This window comes from Syngnathoides biaculeatus, chromosome 6 (assembly GCF_019802595.1).
Source record: "Syngnathoides biaculeatus isolate LvHL_M chromosome 6, ASM1980259v1, whole genome shotgun sequence".
NCBI classification, from domain to species: domain Eukaryota; kingdom Metazoa; phylum Chordata; class Actinopteri; order Syngnathiformes; family Syngnathidae; genus Syngnathoides; species Syngnathoides biaculeatus.
The window spans coordinates 27790401-27808541 of record NC_084645.1 but is presented as its reverse complement, the minus strand read 5'-3'; the positions used below and the strand labels follow the sequence as shown (position 1 = coordinate 27808541).

Below are 18141 nucleotides of genomic sequence, written 5' to 3'. Positions count from 1 at the left end.
TACATAGAGACAAACATCCGCACAAACACACCTAGGGGCAATTTGGACTGTCCAATTAATGTTGGATGTGGGAGGAAATCGGAGTACCCGCAGAAAACCCACGCAGGCACGGAGAGAACATGGAAACTCCACACAGGGGTGGCCGGGATCAAACCCGGGTTTTCAGAACTGTGACGCCAACTCTTTACCAGCTGCTTCACTGTGCCGCGCGTGAGTATTATTAATTTTTTTTAATCTGGACTCCAAAACATTCAAACTACGGGCTGACTTCACATCAATTGGCAGCTTATTTTCGCTCTAAAAATATTACATTAGGTAAAATTGAGATGCATGGCTATATGTCAAATTAACAGTGCAAATTTTTTTGGAGTCGATTTATTTTGGTCTTATTTTTTTCGTATCACCAAAACCTGGCATGTGAAGAGGGGTGTGTAGACTTTTTATAGCCACTGTCGGTACATGGCTGTGTGAATCATGTGTGCCAAAATGCATTATTATATATGTTTAGCTCTAATATTCAAACTGTGCATCAGATTAAAGTGGCTTATAATAACATTAATGTACTTGGGGGAAAAATTCTGTCTCGTTTTTGCTTGAAAATACTTTGTCTAAACCGTCACGAACCGGATACCCCAAAGTAATTGCTTGGCCTTTGCAAGAATTTGTATAGGATTGTAGCAAGTACTTGTGGGTTCCATGCAACGTTACGATCCGTCGGACAGAATTGCTCTGACGTGTTTGAAAAGTCACCTGTTCCGACGACGCCGAGTTCTATTCCGCCGTAGCCGTGAACACGCAAACGCCAAACATTCTCGGAGCACCTGATCTGGACGGAGAGGATGACTGAGCTGCCATGTAACCCAGGCGCATACTCGACAAGGTATGCCCTTGTGCTGCGCAATAACATGCAATAATGTGTCCCTGTTCCCCTGGACCAAATCCAGAATGGTTCCTTCGTGATGCACCAATAGTGAGGTGGGAGTGGAAGGGTATATTTACTGGGCGGGATGGGGCTTTTCACGCATAAATCATTTGTGCGCTGGATTGATTCTTATCTCTGCCATATTTGGTGGACTTCACCTTCAAGGTAAGTTGGAATAACAACACGCTGCGACTAAAATATTCAAATTATTGGACTCTGGCAGCCTTTTCGGTGTCTGGGTATCCGCCTTACTTCATGCGCAGTAAATCCAGTTGGGATTTAACGCATGCCTCAACGCAGACGGTATTCACACGCGGGTGAGCTTCCTGATAATCTTGCCACGCTTCTTTAAACAAAGAAATGTGACCCGAGATTTGACCCTTCGACCCAAAGGTCGACGGTAACGGCGTGCTTGACCCCACGCTTGTAACCCGCGAAGGTCGCTGGCACGAATGTTCGTCTCCGCTTCAGCCAACCTGTCGAAGTGGTTGTGATTATGTCGTCACCGAGTCACTGCTTTGTAAATAAAAAATAATAAAGTGAGACGGGGAAAATGAGGATAAAAGCAGAGTATAATTTGAATAACTTTTAAGATCTCTGCTTTTCGAAATTCTGCCTTCTGTAAAACGATTGAAGGCCACGGCAGCTGTTTGGGACCCATTGAACAAATATAGCCACTCTGCATGTCTGAATGATTATCGAGCTATGGAAGGGATATTAACACACTTCTGATAGTAATAATAATTACAAATAGGGAGAAATTGTTGCAAAATTATGGATATAACATTGTTTTTTTTTTTTTGTTCCAAAGGAATAATAAATTACTGGTGCAAATATGTCTGAAGGGTGAGTACATTTCTTCCAACATTCCTTATTTCATGTTTGACTTTTAATGCCACTTCTTTTGTTTGCTTCCCCGTCACATTTTCCACCAAAGACCGGTGAGTAATCGCCCACATCAAAACGGCAAAGCCGAAAACGCTTCACAGTGGACCTTTCCGACTGGCTATCATAAGCTCCGCCCCCTTAGCCATGTCCCACACGCTGACAAAATGGCGACTGAACGGAACGTGTTTGAAATCGATTCTCTATTGAGTATTTCAGATAATATTGCTGTATGTTTTTTTTGCCAAATGGGTCTGACTTGTTCCACGAGAGTTCTTCAGAGAGGTCTCAACTATTTCACGCCAGGATATGTACACAGAATTAACATTTTGGACGGAGCAGGACGCAATGTCAGAGTTACTGCGAAATGTTGGCGATCGATGCGAAAAAGCATGACGCCTCACAAAGTTCATATTGAAACCCAACAGGATAAAATAGTGGAATCGTACTGCGCATGTAAAGCAAGTTGAGTACTTTTTACTTGGAAAGATCACGAGTAATATCATTGTAGTTTTTATAAGTGAGTGGGTGTATTTTTTTTTTTATTTGACTTGGCTTGTAATTGAACCTTATGCTCTGTTTTAAAAGTCTGATGTAATACAAATAGGCAAATAGACGTTTCTCTTGCATGACATCGCACATTTAAATTTCACTAACACTAAAATATTACACACTTCATTGGGCAGGTCAGTGATATGCTAACAAAGTGAAAGTTGTTCTCCTGCAATGTATAAAGCACTGAAAAGAATTCAATCAAACTCAGAGATTATACTTCTCCCTCACTTACCTTCAGCCTTGTGTTTATTGATATTGTCCACATTCGTTGTACGTGCGCTCTTCTGCGAGCCTTAATCCATCGTAGACACTTTGTAAACTGTGTTTTAGGCTTTGGAAAATGAATCAAGCGGGCCCCTTGTAACCTAGCAGGATATCTTTCATCAGAATTTTGCATCTGAGGACCATTTTCTTTGTAACATTAACTTTTCCACGCGCCCGCTACCGACAACCAGCATTGCTTGTGGGACAATACGGCGAGAGGGGGCGTGTCAAACCAGGGGTTAAGACAACTCGGCTATCTGATTGGCTGTTAGTGTATGAGTGATTGCCAGGTCGGAAAGGTCCATTTAGTTTCCAAAGCTTTTTGGAGCCAAGGCACGTATTTTAAATAAGAAGAGATGAGATGGCATGCTCCCAAAACACAAATTTAATATGAAGTGCTTTCTGTTGCATCTTGTGGAAGGAAGTTTAAAATTTTGTGCCTGTCATTGTCGCTACATTAGTTGTAAATCAAATATTCTGGGATGAATTGCGTGAAATTGGGATCCTTTCCCACAGCACACCTGCTTAGCTCTGATGGCTAATATGCCAATACAAACTGGTTTGGAATCACTGGTCTAGAATCCTTGCTTCTGATAGGGGCTCAACAAGGAATTTGTCCTAGAAATTTAGCAAAATGGCTGTAGCCAGCTAAAATGGCAGACCTGTAGAATTTTGGACGTGGGTCCAAGAGACTTTCTCCTACGTCCTGTGATGATAGAGACACCCACCAAAATTTTGTAGGTTGATCAGTGAAACTGGTGTGTGGAAATATCCATCCATCCATTTTCTTTGTCGCTTATCCACACGAGGGTCGCGGGAGTGCTGGAGCCTATCCCGGCTGTCAACGGGCAGTAGCCGGGGTACACCTTGAACTGGTTGCCATCCAATTGCAGGGCTGTGTGGAAATATTTATTTTCTAACTTTCCCGGGGGCGTTACTCTGTGAGTTTTGGGGCGCAGCGATATACAAAATACATATATGTTATCACATTACATGCTGTGTGCCTCCACCTGTTTTTTTTTTGGGGGGGGTGCTTTGGGGAGGGGGCATCATAAATGCCACCCTGTGCAGCTGCACACATCGCACACGTTAGGGACCGCCACTGCTCGGGAGATGAGGACGATAATGGTGGTTAATGCATGGAATCTGATTGGATGCGTCATAAGTTCTAGGATCATCAAGTGCTGCCATGGCACTGTTATCGTTGCTTCTCATATTTCGGAACAGCTCAGGGTTTGGGTTGAGAGAAACAAAAGCCCATCTGTCCTAAAAAACTGGAAGTTTTTTTTTCGTTCATTGTGTTTGAATCCGGTGAGTGTCGTGGTGCTGTTATTAATGCTCATTCATCCAATAATCCATTCCAAAGTGATGCATAAAACATAGTCATTTACCTCGCAGAGAAAAGCAAAATATTCAGCCACACGGCGACTGCATTTGAAGGTGAGTCCATCAGCTACTGTGAAAATATGTGAATATCATTTTCCTCCCCAAAAATGCCACGCGACTGGTGGAGCTTAATCACACACGGGTTGCCTTCTTACCTAAAAGTCCATCTTGCTGAGGAGGGCCACCACCATGCTTTTGACTGAATGTGAAGAGAAAAGAGCGGAGCGGGAACGATTCATCGGTGAAAGTTTCCCTCAGCCGAAGACCTCGGAGCTGTCGGCCCAAGACCTCCAGGTAGCAAGACCACGAGGTCCACCTCCCGAATCAACACATCCCTGACGTCTTCTTCCTTTGCAGGAGCTGTGCAGGCAGCTGCACAGAATGATTGATGTCACCGATGAAGCTCGGTATGATGTCGCGGTGAAGGTGGACAAAAATGAAAATGAGGTAAAGTATGTTTGAGCGGGAAGAATACCTGCAAACTATCTGTGGCAAACCAACGAGCCGAGGATTTGTCAAAAGGCTTAAATATTGTACCTCTACTGAGTTTTCCAAGTACCACCATTATGTCCATCTTAAAAATATCATAGTACACAGTGAAGAAAATAAGTATTTGAACACCCTGCTATATTGCAAGTTCTCCCACTTAGAAATCATGGAAGGGGTCTGAAATTTTCATCATAGGTACATGTCCAGTGTGAGAGAGAGAATCTAAAAAGTAAAATCCAGAAATCACAATGTATGATTTTTTTTTAAAATGATTTATTTATTTGATCCAGCTGGAGCAATCATTAGAACATGGAAGAAGCTAAACATGACGGTCAATCTCAATCGGAGTGGAACCCCATGCGAGATATCATCTCGTGGGGTCTCAATGATCCTTAGAAAGGTGAGGAATCAGCCCAGGACTACACGACAGGACTTGGTCAATGACCTGAAAAGAGCTGGGACCACCGTTTCCAAGGTGACTGTTGGTAATACACTAAGACGTCATGGTTTGAACTCAGAAGGTTCCCTTGCTTAAACCAGCACACGTCAAGGCCCGTCTTAAGTTTGCCACGGCCAATTTGGATGATACAGAGGAGTCATGGGAGAAAGTTTTGTGGTCATATGAGACCTAAATTGAACTTTTTGGTCATGATTACACTAACCGTGTTTGGAGGAAGACGGATGATGAGTTGCATCCCAAAAACACCATCCCTACTGTGAAGCATGGGGGTGGTAGCATCCTGCTTTGGGGGTGTTTTTCTTCGCATGGGACAGGACTGGACTGTGTTAAGGAGATGATGACCATGGCCATGTATTGTGAGATTTTGCAGAACAACCTCTTTCCCTCAGTTAGAGCATTGAAGATGGGTCGTGGCTGGGTCTTTCAACATGACAATGACCCGAAGCACACAGCCATTAAAACCAAGGAGTGGCTCTGAAAAGAACTATATCAAGGTTCTGGTGTGCCCCAGCCAGTCCCCACACCTAAACCAAATAGAAAATCTTTGGGGGGAGCTGAAACTCCATGTTTCTCAGCGGCAGCCCAGAAACCTGTCTGATCTAGAGAAGAGAAGGAGTGGGCCAAAATCCCTCCTGGAGTGTGTGCAAACCTCTTGAAGAACTACAGGAAACGTTTGACCTCTGTAATTGCAAACAAAGGCTACTGTACCAAATATTAACATTGGTTTTCTCAGGTATTCAAATACTTACTTGCAGCTGTATCACACATATAAATCGGGAATAAATCATGCATTGTGATTTCTGGATTTTTCTTTTTGGATTATCTCTCTCACAGTGGACATGCACCTCCAATGAAAATGATTTCTAAGTGGGAAAACTTGCAATATAGCAGGGTGTTCAAATGTTAATTTTCTTCACTGTATCATAGGCTATACTATTAATCTAAATCAAGGCTAAACGATCCAAAAGAAAAGCTCTAAGGGTTAAGTCCATTTATAACCCAAGAGTATTTATGGTAGCCAGGTGCGTCATAAAAAAGGACCACCCCACACAAATGGGCAGTTTCCCCACGCAGCTAATTTAAAAGCAGCAGGTGGGCCCCTCCGTACAAATTCACACTATTGTGTGACCCACTTAGTTAGATGCCTCTCGTCTCCGGCTAAGCTTAGAAAGGCACATTGCAAACGCGCTAACATTTGGGGGATTGCATTTTCCGGACTTAGTCGCATCACATCCCACGAGTGAATAAGGGAATACCAAGTCTAGGTAAAACAATACAAATAATTCAAATACTATATGATTTTTAATGCGGCAAGGTGTATTAGCTGGAAAGAGTAGGCCTCACAGTTCTGAGGTCTTGGGTTCAATCCCGAACCCGCCTGTGTGGAGTTTCCATGTTCTCCCCGTCCCTGCGTGCTTTTCTCCCACATCCCAAAAACATGCAACATTAATTGGACACTCTAAATTGCCACTAGGTGTGATGGTGAGTCCGCCTGTTTGTCTCTATGTGCCCTGCGATTGGCTGGCGACCAGTTCAGGGTGTACCCCGCCTCCTGCCCGTTGACAGCTGGGATAGGCTCCAGCATTCCCACGACCCTCGTCAGGATAAGCGGCAAAGAAAATGGATGGATGTATGATTTTGTGCGTGTCAAAACATGAATATGTAGACGTTCATAACTACGATAAACCATAAGTTTCAGTGACTTATTTTTCTGCAATTCTTAGGTACATTCCAAACCCCGCCCCGAAAACGCATATTACAATGAACGAACTGCCCCCCCCAAAAAAAATTAATATGCATGCGATGAAACTTGACATAGCAAAAAGAATACAAGTAAGTGACGCAATCACTTGTGTCGTTCGCCGCAGATTGCGTTACTGAGACAGAAGATTGTCGAGCTGAAGGGGGTCAAGCGGCCCAGCTTGAAGAGGGTGAAGAAAACTACAGAGGACGTGTTTGGCGCTTACTCGGACCCCTCCAAACTCATGAAACAAGATTTCAAGGTCAACCTAAAGACAGTGAAGAAAGAGGACGAAAAGGTAACGTTCAAACGCAATTATTTGTAGACAAAATCTACACGACAGCGTCTAACTACGTATGCGTGTGGGCTCCAGCGGGAAGAAGTGACCGACTGGCGTAAGAATGTGGAGGCCATGTCTGGCATGGAGGGCAGGAAGAAGCTTTTCAACTCCGGGCAATAACCAAACTCGGCATCATAGCTTGTGAGTCAGTTTCCATGAATTACTTTAACTGCTTTGCAAACGTTTTAGACAAAGTACCGTCATTATAGTACTAAGATTAAAATGCAATTGCATAGTAGGCCCAAGTGTTAACCAAGGGTTTATGCCGGTAAAGATTTTGTATCATAGTAAGTCATTGTAATATTATGAACAGTTTCAACATAAACACTGTACTAAAATACTGAAAATGTAAAAAAAAAAAAAAAAATGCACTGAAATTTGGATTCAATTAAAATGTGTTGCATGTCAGTTAAATGAAAAATGTAGTCAAGTAACGGATATTTTAACACAAACACCCCTGTAACACATATAATTACAATATAATTTAAGAATTTCTACAATCATATCAATCAAATGACAACAAATACTGCAGTTTATGAGTTGCTCACAGTCGTTGTGGAACTCTTCTTCGTTTGCATCAGCATGACTGTATTATAGAGCTCGTGCACCTACGTCATCAAACAAAGCGTTGTTCAATGCTAAGTCCGTTGAGACGAAACGAAAATACGGTGAAGATAAAAAATATTTCAACACCCAGCTATATTGCAAGTTCTTCCACTTAGAAATCATGGAGGGGTCTGAAATTTTCATCGTCGATGCATGTCCACCGTGAGAGATATAATCTAAAAAGAAAAATCCAGAAATCACAACGTATGAATTTTTGAAATCATTTATTTGTGTCATACAGCTATAAATAAGTATTTGAACATCTGAGAAATCCAAGGTTATTATTTGGTACAGTAGCATTTGTTTGCAATTACAGAGGTCACACATTTCATGTAGTTTTTCACCAGGTTTTCACACACTGCAGGAGGGATTTCGGCCCACTCCTCCACACGGATCTTCTCTAGATCAGACAGGTTTCTGGGCTATCGCTGAGCAACACGGAGTTTCAGCTCCCTCCAAAGATTTTCTATTGGGTTTAGGTCTGGAGACTGGCTAGGCCACAGCAGAACCTTGATATGCTTCTTACAGAGTAAGTTAGTCCTGGGCTGATTTTTTTTCAAGGATCATTGAGACCCCACGAGGTGGTATCTTGCATGGAGCTCCACTCCGATTGAGATTGCCCCTTTTTCCATTATCTAATAATTGCTCCAACAGTGGAGCTTTTTCACCAAGATGCTTGGCAATTTCTCTGTAGCCCTTTACAGCCATGTGGAGTTGTACAATTTTGTCTCCGGTGTCTTTGGACAGCTCTTTGGTCTTGGCCATGGTACAAGTTCAAGGTCAACCTAAAGACAGTGAAGAAAGAGGACGAAAAGGTAACGTTCAAACGCAATTATTTGTAGACAAAATCTACACGACAGCATCTAACTACGTATGCGTGTGGGCTCCAGCGGGAAGAAGTGACCGGTGTCCAAATACTTATTTTCTTCACTGTATGTCTTGTAGCCCGACACCCAGAGTTTTGTCCGATACCGTTAAACATTTTGATAATAAACAAAGGTAGAGGTGGGAAAAGGTAAACAAGAGGCACATGAGGACATGTACACCAGGTTGGACATGAAAGGAGAAAAAGATCTCTAAAGGTTGGCCAGACAGAGGGTTAGAGATGGAAAGGATGTGCAGCAGGTAAGGGTGATTAAGGATAGAGACGGAAATGTCTTGACTGGTGCCAGTAGTGTGCTGAATAGATGGACTGAATACTTATAAGTTATGGGAAAGGGTAGTGGAGGCTCGACTCAGGACAGAAGTTAGTATCTGCGAGCAACAGTATGGTTTCATGCCTAGAAAGAGTACCACAGATGCATTATTTGCCTTGAGGATGCAAGTGGAAAAGTACAGAGAAGGTCAGAAGGAGCTACATTGTGTCTTTGTGGATCTGCAGAAAGCCTATGACAGAGTACCAAGAGAGGAACTGTGGTACTGCATGCGCAAGTCCAGTATAGCGGAGAGATATGTTAGAATTGAGTTCGTGCACCTATGTCACCGAAGTCACGTGACTGATCATATTGACAGTCTAACAAAGCATTCTTGAATGCGAAGTCAGTTGGAGACGGCACGAAAATACGTCTTATAGCACGACGCTCAGTGTTTTGTCCCATACCGTTAAACATTTAGAAGGTGATAATAAACGAAGGTACGTGGAAAAATGAGAGACACTTGCCGTAGAGGACCCATATTTAATACCGAAGTCGATGTTTTCGGCGATAAGAAATTGGAGTGTTAATTCGCTTCTGCTTGTCTTGGACAACTGGATCCACACATGCATCTGGTGAGTAAGTCATTGGAATTTACACAGAAGAGTTTGAAAGCGTAGAAAAGTCTGGACGCATACAAATAGTTCATTGCTGGATCTGTTCTCTTCTTACCTCCATAGACAGAGAGATGTTTTTTTTTTTTAAATACGCATTGTTCTCAAATGAGTCAATTTGACGTTATGAATACTTTTTGATAATTTGAGATTGAAAAGAATAATTCCTACCTGAAATGATCGCTACACAGGCATGTGTATTTCGTTGGGCACCATCCATCACATTTCTATACACTGCTCATTTTTTCAATACAGATACCAATATTTAAATAAATGACCCCTGGTTTTACACAAACTTGCATTCATTAACTATGATTGTGAAAAATATTTTAGGACAGAGAGTCGTCTCCTCCGTACACAGAAGCGTATTGCGGCCACACACACACGCCTCCGTACACCTCTCTGTGACTGACGTTTTTTTGTTTTTTAAATACGCATTGTTCTCAAATGAGTCAATTTGGCATCATAAATACTTCTTGGTTATTTGAGATTGAGAAGAATAATTCCTACTTGAAATGATCGTTACACAGGCGTGTGTATTTCGTTGGGCACCATCTATCACGTTTAATTGCCAAAATCCATCAATATTTTCTGGTCTTTTCAGCTAGTATTCCATAAAATGATGTCTCGTCTGTTGGAACAACCAACAGAACAACAGGTCTGGTTTTACACAAGCTCGCTTTCATTAACTATGATTGGGGAAAGAAAAAAAAAGACTGAGTCAGCTCCTCGTACACAAAGTGCGTTGCGGCTAAACTTAAACTTCGGTAAATCTCTCCGTGACAGAGTTTTTATTTTTTTAAATATGCATTGTTCTCCAATGAGTCCAATGCATATTAAAAAAAAAAAAATAAACCGCTGGGATAGGCTTCACCCCCCGTATACGGAAGCGTGTTGCGGCCACACGTTCAACTACGTAGACCTCTGTGTGACCGACGGTTTATTTTCTTTTTTTAAATACGCATTGGACTCATTGGATTTGAGAACAATACATATTAAACACAACAAAAATAAAAAGTCTGTCGGGGAGAGGTTTACCTAAGATTAACATGTGGCCGCAACACGCTTCCGTGTACATTGGCGATGACTTTTTTTTTTTTTAACGAATTGTTCTAAAATGAGCCAATTTGGCATTATAAATACTTCTTGGGAATTTGAGATTAAGAAGAATAATTTCTACCTGAAATGAAGCGATCGCTACACATGCGTGTGTGTATTTTGGTTGGGCACCATCCATCACGTTTCATTGCCGAAATCCATCGATCTTTTCTCGTCTTTTCAGATGGTATTCCGTAGAATGACCTCTTTGAATATCTGTCTCGTCTGTTGTAACAACCAACAGCACAACAAGTCTCCGGCATTGTGCATATTCTCCTCCTGTTCAATCTCCCCCACACTGTCGAGCAGCTCTTTTTGACCGGCAATATGGCGCCGTGAAAATGGTGACCGTCACGTGCACGACCTCTATATGACCCAGGTGGCCAAGTCAAATTAACCATGATGTGCAAATTCCTGAATTCTTCCAAGTTCTATTATTTAATCAATATATTACTATATGCTTTTATGAAGTACAATATAATACAGTGCTATTTTTCTTCTTTAAAAAACACAGACAATTTTTTTTTGCAGGCATGGGGCATTATTTTTATCGGACAACTGGCTGTGCTTTTTACCAGTTTGGACAAGAATGATTAAAAATATTACAGCCACTTTTCTGCTTCGTTTCTTTTGTATTTCTTGTCTGGTCGAGTATTTCGTCTCCTACCTTCGGGATTTAACTCCGAGTGGAAGAGGCATGAATAACGGGTGACCTAGCATCCTGATTTGCTTGCGGTCCCGGCACAAGAGTTCTATTTTAGTTGGCCACTCACAGACCCGACGAGAAGTTCTTGAATGTGACCCGAGGCTCCTCCCGTCACTCCGAGACGGACGCTGCACAGCTTCATTTGTACGCGCAGAGAAAGGTATGAGAAGTTTTCTTCATCGTCCTCGCAGCTTGTGCAACTTATTACGACTGACGCATGTTGGATTGTTTTGAATAAGTGCAAAAAATATTAGACGTAAGGTCACACTTTAATCGATGCCATCCAGCTATTCAAATGGGAATAGTGAGACTACTTTTCAATAGTCTTGTTGGCTGAGTCAGAGTTGAGTTTTTTTGGAAAACATGAAAAAATAATTTAAACAAACAAGAAAAATCCAGTTGCTAATATTTGACCTTTGCAAATTACCTGGATGACTGTACACAGGCCGGAATTCTTTGGGTACTAATTAGATTTTTGATGATTCACCGATTTGTGCAATTAATGCTTTGGGTTAAGAATTTATTGAAATAAGCAGCTGAGGCCAGCGAGCAGGAATCTGTCATTGGCTTTGATTCCTGGAATCAAAAGAGTCATATCATCTGCATGTCTTTTTGAATCCAAATAATTTGATTTTTCACAGCAAGAAGACTTCCAACATGTCAGAGGCGTAAGACATCACTCTTTTTTGCCCCGCTACATGAACATTTGTGTTTGTAATGACTTGTTTCAATTCTAACTTGGTTTTCATTTGCTCTTCAATCTCCACCAAAGACCGGTAAGATATTCTTTTTGTGCATGTTAACTGTTTCAAATGAAAATTATGTGGCATTTTATGCACTATTTGAATTTCTGCGCAGAGAAAATCCAAGATTTCTGCATCTCGCAGGCTGACCTTGAAGGTATGACTTTTTTTTTTCCCTTGTGGTGCCTTTGAGCAACGACGACTCACTGCAATCGCTCACAAACATGCTAATGAGCGATTTCGTTTCGTTTCCGATTCAGACCAAGCTGCTGAAGGTGGCAACTGTCATGTTGGAAAAGGAGAATGAAGATAAACGCCAGGAGAGAGAAAGCACTTTGAGCACGCGAGTTCCTCCGCTGCAGCTGTCTGGGCTGTCAGCGCAGGACCTTCAGGTACGTGCGTGCGGTGTCTCGCCAGTCCATTACGTTTGGGCTCTAACGGCGTGCTGTTCTGAATGTTCCGCACGCCTCTGCCAAGCGCACGCCATGTTCATAGCTGCTGCTCTTGTCATGTATGCTGCGCATATTGAATTTCATATCATACACCGACACCTTACAACGTTGTCCTTCAATCCATTTTTTTCAAGGGTTGCATTTTTCGTTTCAACTTCTCATCACTCACTTTTTAGGAGAGGCAGGGATGGTGTTACAGATCTTATCTGCTACTATTACAGTGTATATATTTATTTATTGTTACTTTATATCAATTTATTAGTTATTTGCATCCACTAGCGGCACAGTGAAGTACTTGGAAAGCATTGGCCTCACAGTTCTGAGGACCAGGGTTCGATCACGACCCCGCCTGTGTGGAGTTTGCATGTCCTCCCCCGTGCCTGCGTGGGTTTTCTCCGGGAACTCTGGTTTCCTCCCACATCCCCAAAAACATGAAACATTAATTGGACACTCTAAATTGCCCCTAGGTGTGATTATGAGTGGGGTTGTTTGTGTCTATGTGCCCTGCGATTGGCTGGCAACCAGTTCAGGGTGTTCCCTGCCTCCTGCCCGATGATAGGTGGGATAGGCTCCGCCACTCCCCGCAACCCTCGTGAGGATAAGCAGCAAAGAAAATGGATGAATGGATGGTTCAATTGGTAACGTGTATAAATGTATGTGACTTCCAGTTTGACAAATACTGATCCCACATCGACAACATTTTTACATTTTTTTTTAAACGTTACTGTTTTGCCGCGTGAATTAATGATTCGCTACACAGTTTTTAAGCTCCGGAGGAGCTTCATTTGGACTTTTAATTGTGTTGTTTATCCATCCATCCATTTTCTCAGCCGCATATCCTCACAAGGGTCGCAGGAGTGCTAGAGCCCATCCTAGCTAACATTGGGTAAGAGGCGGGGTACACCCTGAACGGGTTGCCAGGCAATTGCAGGGCACATATAGACAGACAACACACTTAGGGGCAATTGAGAGTGTCCAATTAATGTTGCATGTTTTTGGGACGTGGGAGGAAACCGGAGTGCCCAGAGAAAACCCACGTAGGCACGGGGAGAACACGCAAACTCCACACAGGCGGGGCCAGGATTGAACCCGGGTCCTCAGAACTGTGAGGCTCACGCTTTACCAGCTGTTATGTTTAATTGACTTGCTTTCCATTTGTGATTTTTCTTTTTTTATGTCCAGAATAGTTTTAGCTGCAGTGGTTTTAGATGACAAATTTCTATGAGACAGTTTACAACTTTTTTTAGAATGCATGAGAACCAGTGAACATGGCCACTGGGCTACGTATTTCTTTTTTTTTTTTTGCAACCTCTAAAGGTCCTTGCCTCTCTCGTAGGCTCTGTGCAAAGAACTGCACCATAAAATCGACGTGGTCGACGAAGAGCGCTACGACATCAACTCCAAGGTTACCAAGAATAACACAGAGGTATGGAAATTCATCTAAAGGCGTGGCCATAATTTAAGAATTTAGTCGACCATTTTCCGGTGATTTCCTTCAGCTGGAGAATCTGACCGCCAAGATTATTGAGCTGAAGGGTAAAATGAAGCGACCCGCTCTTAAAAGGGTCAAGATTTCGGCCGACGCCATGTTGGGAGCTCTGCTGGGCGCCAAGGTCAAGGAGTCTGTGGACTTTAAGGCCAACCTCAAGACCGTCAAGAAGGAAGAGGAAAAGGTAAGATTAGATTTTGGTTCCATTTCGGCGCTCCGTTGACGTCAAATTAGGACACCAATTGGTTGATTTGAGGATTTTCCTCTCGTGAACAGAAGGAGGAAGTGACCGACTGGCGTAAGAATGTGGAGGCCATGTCTGGTATGGAGGGAAGAATGAAGCTTTTTAACGCCGGCCAGTAGATTCAAAATGACAGAAGTCGGAAAATCACTTGGTCAATCTCTGTGTGTCCGAGCACCACAGCTCAACGGTAATGCCGTCTTACAGTGTCGAGATGCCTGGAAACGATGTGACGATGACAATAAAAAAAAAGGTATCATCAACATATTGAAACTCATGTTTGATGTTCAAAATATAGAATGCAATAATTTGTACAGAATCAATCAACAAATTGTAGATTTTTACAAGGAAAGCTGATTAATCCTATCAAGCTATTTGCTATTTTATAGAATTTTATCCAAAAGCATCAATTTCATTTGAATGAGAGACGTATTTGTGGATAACTTCTAATGGATAAATTTGTAACTACTTTAAAATGATGGCAAGACATAGATTTTTCGAGGCGAAATTGAGTATTTATTTGGCATGCCTGCCATTCGGTGTAGTTTTACTTTATTGTAAAATATCTTTTATTTACATTTTACTAACACCTGACAAAAACATCAAAATTTCACTAAAAACTACCTTTTGAGACGTTTTATTGCACTTCAGTTTAATTTATCATTATCAAACAGTGACAAACCAAATTTCAAAACCTTAACGATTTCTTTTCTTTTTTATTTTAACTTAAAACTTTAAAGATATTGTTTGTACTGAAAAAAGATTTCATGTTGTCAACAGTTTAACCCTCTCTGGACCAAATAAAATTTTGCAGAGAGAAAAATCCGATCCTTTCAGAACATGAAACAGAAATTGAAACAAAAATTTTCAATTATATTAAACCTGTTGCAAATTGGCAACCCCTCCCCGGAAAGGATTTTTAAGCATGGAACTAATGCTGCTTTAAAATTGGATTACAATATCGTTATATTTACATCCTGTAAAAAAAAAAAAAAAAAAAAAAAAAAAAAACTTCACAGATACTAAAAGTAGATCCTCGTCAAGTCATGCTGGTGAAGGTTAAAGTGTGTGTGGAGGTTCACTTATACATCCGACATACTCCAAGCCCATACTCTACTATTCTTGTTTAAAGTAGTCTGCTACTGCTTTTTTTTTTTTTTAATATGGTGGCACAGTCAAAGTCAACTAACTGTGCATATTTGACTACAATGTGATACAAAAAAAAAAAACAAAAAACATACAACTAAGCAAATAATGACACATACTGATCCGGGGTCAGTTTACTAACCGTCAACCACTGATTGGCACCTGCCCTTGTTCTTTAAGATGTGTTCAGTCTTGCTTTGACTCTTAAAAGATGGCGGGTACGACTGTGGTGTAGTTCTTGACTGCAGCCTCGTGATGGCAGCATGGACTTAAATATACTGAAAGCACACAAAACCTGCGTGGGTTTCCTCCGGGCACTCCCGTTTCCTCCCACAACCCCCCCCCCCAAAAAAAGCAACATTAATAAGACGCTCTAAATTGCCCCGAGGTGTGATTGTGAGTGCTGCTGTTTGTCTCGATGTACGCATTTTTTTTTCTTTTTTAGCTCTTATTGAGATCTATATTTGAGAGGGACAGTGCCTAAATTCACTTCAATTGTACATAATCCTTAAACTAATTTTTTGCATTTAATTTTCAAAAAGTGCTTGTTTTGGTTTATTTAGGCACAATTTTGATTTGACTTTTATGTGTAATATGTTTAATTTGGGGTGGCACGATGGGCTCAACTGGTAAAGCGTTGGCCTCACAGTTCTGAGGACCCGGGTTCGATCCCGGCCTCGCCTGTGTGGAGTTTGCATGTTCTCCCACGTGCCTGCGTGGGTTTCCTCCAGGCACTCCCGTTTCCTCCCACATCCCAAAAAAAACATGCAACATTAATTAGACGCTCTAAATTGCCCCCCAGGTGTGATTGTGAGTGCGGCTGTTTGTCTCGATGTGCCCTGCGATCGACTGGCAACCGGTTTAGGGTGTCGCCCGCCCCCTGCCCGTTGACAGAAGGGATAGGCTCGAGCATTCCCCGCGACCCTTGTAAGGATAAGCGCCAAAGAACATGGATGGATGAATTGTTAGGTCCAGCTTTTACTGTATTGTCCTATATTGATGCGCAGGGCTCATGAGCAAACTATGCAAAGTTACAGTTACAATTACCTATTCGGGGTCAGGTTCGGACTCTATCCCCCACAAATAGTGGGAATCCCCTATATGGATGTCATATATGTAAAACAAAAACAAAAAAAGTAGTGTGCATGAAAAGTAAAATATGTCCTGTAAAATGTGGCCACTCTATATGGGAGTGATTGGGGCAAAATTTGAGAATAATTGATACTAATTATAATTGCCATAAATTGCCTTCCATTTTTTCCCCCCCCAGGGAAGAAAAACCTGCTCAAAAGTGGGGATTTATCATCTATCTATGGGAACTATCATGAGATTGTAGTCATTCCAGCAGTACCTAGGAAACGCCACGAGGTGTCAGCATTGCTATGCAAATGCATTTCTTTTTCCTCAACGCAGCAGGTGTCTTCAAATCGTGAGCAGTTTGACTTTACCCTAGTTTTATTATCATCCATCCATTTTCTTAGCCGATTATCCTCACAATGGTCGCGGGGAGTGCTGGAGCCTATCCCAGCTGTCAACGGGCAGGAGGCAGGGTACACCCTGAACTGGTTGCCAGCCAATCACAGGGCACTTCGAGACAAACACCTGCACTCACAATCACACCTCGGGGCAATTTAGAGTGTCCAATTAATGTTGCATGTTTTTGGGATCTGGGAGGAAACCGGAGTGTCTGGAGAAAACCCACGCAGACACAGGGAGAACATACAAGCTCCACAGAGGCGCGTCCGGGATTGAACCCGTGTCCTCAGAACTGTGAGGCCAACGCTTCACCAGCGACGCCAACCCTCGCCGTGGGGTCATTTGTTAAAACGTATATATAGCAAATCGAAGAACTTCGCGATGATTCATTCATTTCAACCCGAGCATGTGTCACTGTGCCATCAGCCCCATAAGGAGGCCCAAAAGAAAATCTCACAGGTGGACATTTTCGCACCTCGTACAAGACACCGCGCAGGAATGGTGAGGACAGCGTGTCTATTTTGGAGAGCCACTCACAAGGGCGCCGGAATCTATATATCTAGCCTCTTTGTGCGCTTGTCATCTCGGGGAAAAAGCAGCCGGCGAGAAATTCTGTCGCGTATTGTGTAAGGTAAGAAGAAAACGCTATTATGTGACATTTATAGAATATGTGTGATATCAACCATCTTTCAGTTATCTTCACCAGGTATTGTCTTATTTTAATAAATGCTGTTTCAACGCAGTTTGACCTCAAGACAAAGTCACCCTTTGTCAAGCAAATGTTCTTAAGATGTTTATTTTCCATTCTCTCCTCTGACAGAGGGAGACACAAGAAAAGCTGTCACTATGTCTGACGCGTGAGTACATTTCGGCTTCATTGTTACGTTAACTCGCATTTGAACTGTGAGTGTTTGTATAAGTATCGCTAACAAAACTTCACCTCTACTCTCTCTCTCTACGAATCAATGTCACCTTCTGCTTCCACGCTCAGGCCTTCGGTAAGTCAAATTTACTGTCAAGAAAGAATTTGCATCATCAAAAAAAAAAAAAAAAAAAAAAGCAAAATCTGTAATTATGGTATATATTTTGTAATATTCAGCGATGAGAATGACCAATTTGGAACAACACTGAAAATGTCTGGCTTTGGGAGGGTTTCAAAGGGGGGTGCGCGCCCCCACTCCCCTCCTTTGGGCACGATTTTTTTTTTTTTTAATAAAACAACAGTGTAACTACAGGACAATCATAACATTTTGAAAACTTCAAATATGAGTCCAAACAACCAGAATAATTTTGCCAAACTTCTGACATAAAAATGTAGACTGAATGAAATTTATA

The 18141-nt window shown here is 42.0% G+C and overlaps 1 protein-coding gene across 6 annotated transcripts; it reads left to right on the top strand.

The window, feature by feature from the left end:
- The first annotated feature begins 76 nt into the window (after positions 1-76).
- Positions 77-17809, top strand: LOC133501942 (troponin I, cardiac muscle-like). Of its 6 annotated transcripts, none has more exons than XR_009795323.1 (8): positions 77-210; positions 1734-1768; positions 4025-4066; positions 4175-4306; positions 4370-4459; positions 6830-7000; positions 7076-12035; positions 12118-12159. XR_009795323.1 is itself a non-coding variant. In XM_061822154.1 (6 exons), the coding sequence occupies exons 3-6, from the start codon at positions 12290-12292 to the stop codon at positions 14304-14306; spliced, it is 456 nt and encodes a 151-aa protein (XP_061678138.1). In that variant the 5' UTR covers positions 6668-12035; positions 12118-12159; positions 12263-12289; the 3' UTR covers positions 14307-14475. The 6 variants fall into 6 exon arrangements, 1 of the variants encoding a protein (XP_061678138.1); XR_009795320.1 differs by lacking the exons at positions 77-210; positions 1734-1768; positions 4025-4066; positions 4175-4306; positions 4370-4459 and adding exons at positions 12263-12394; positions 13791-13880; positions 13954-14127; ... (1 more) ...; positions 17233-17437; positions 17627-17645 and having other exon boundaries at positions 6668-12035; XR_009795322.1 differs by lacking the exon at positions 77-210 and having other exon boundaries at positions 1639-1768.
- Positions 17810-18141: the final 332 nt, after the last annotated feature.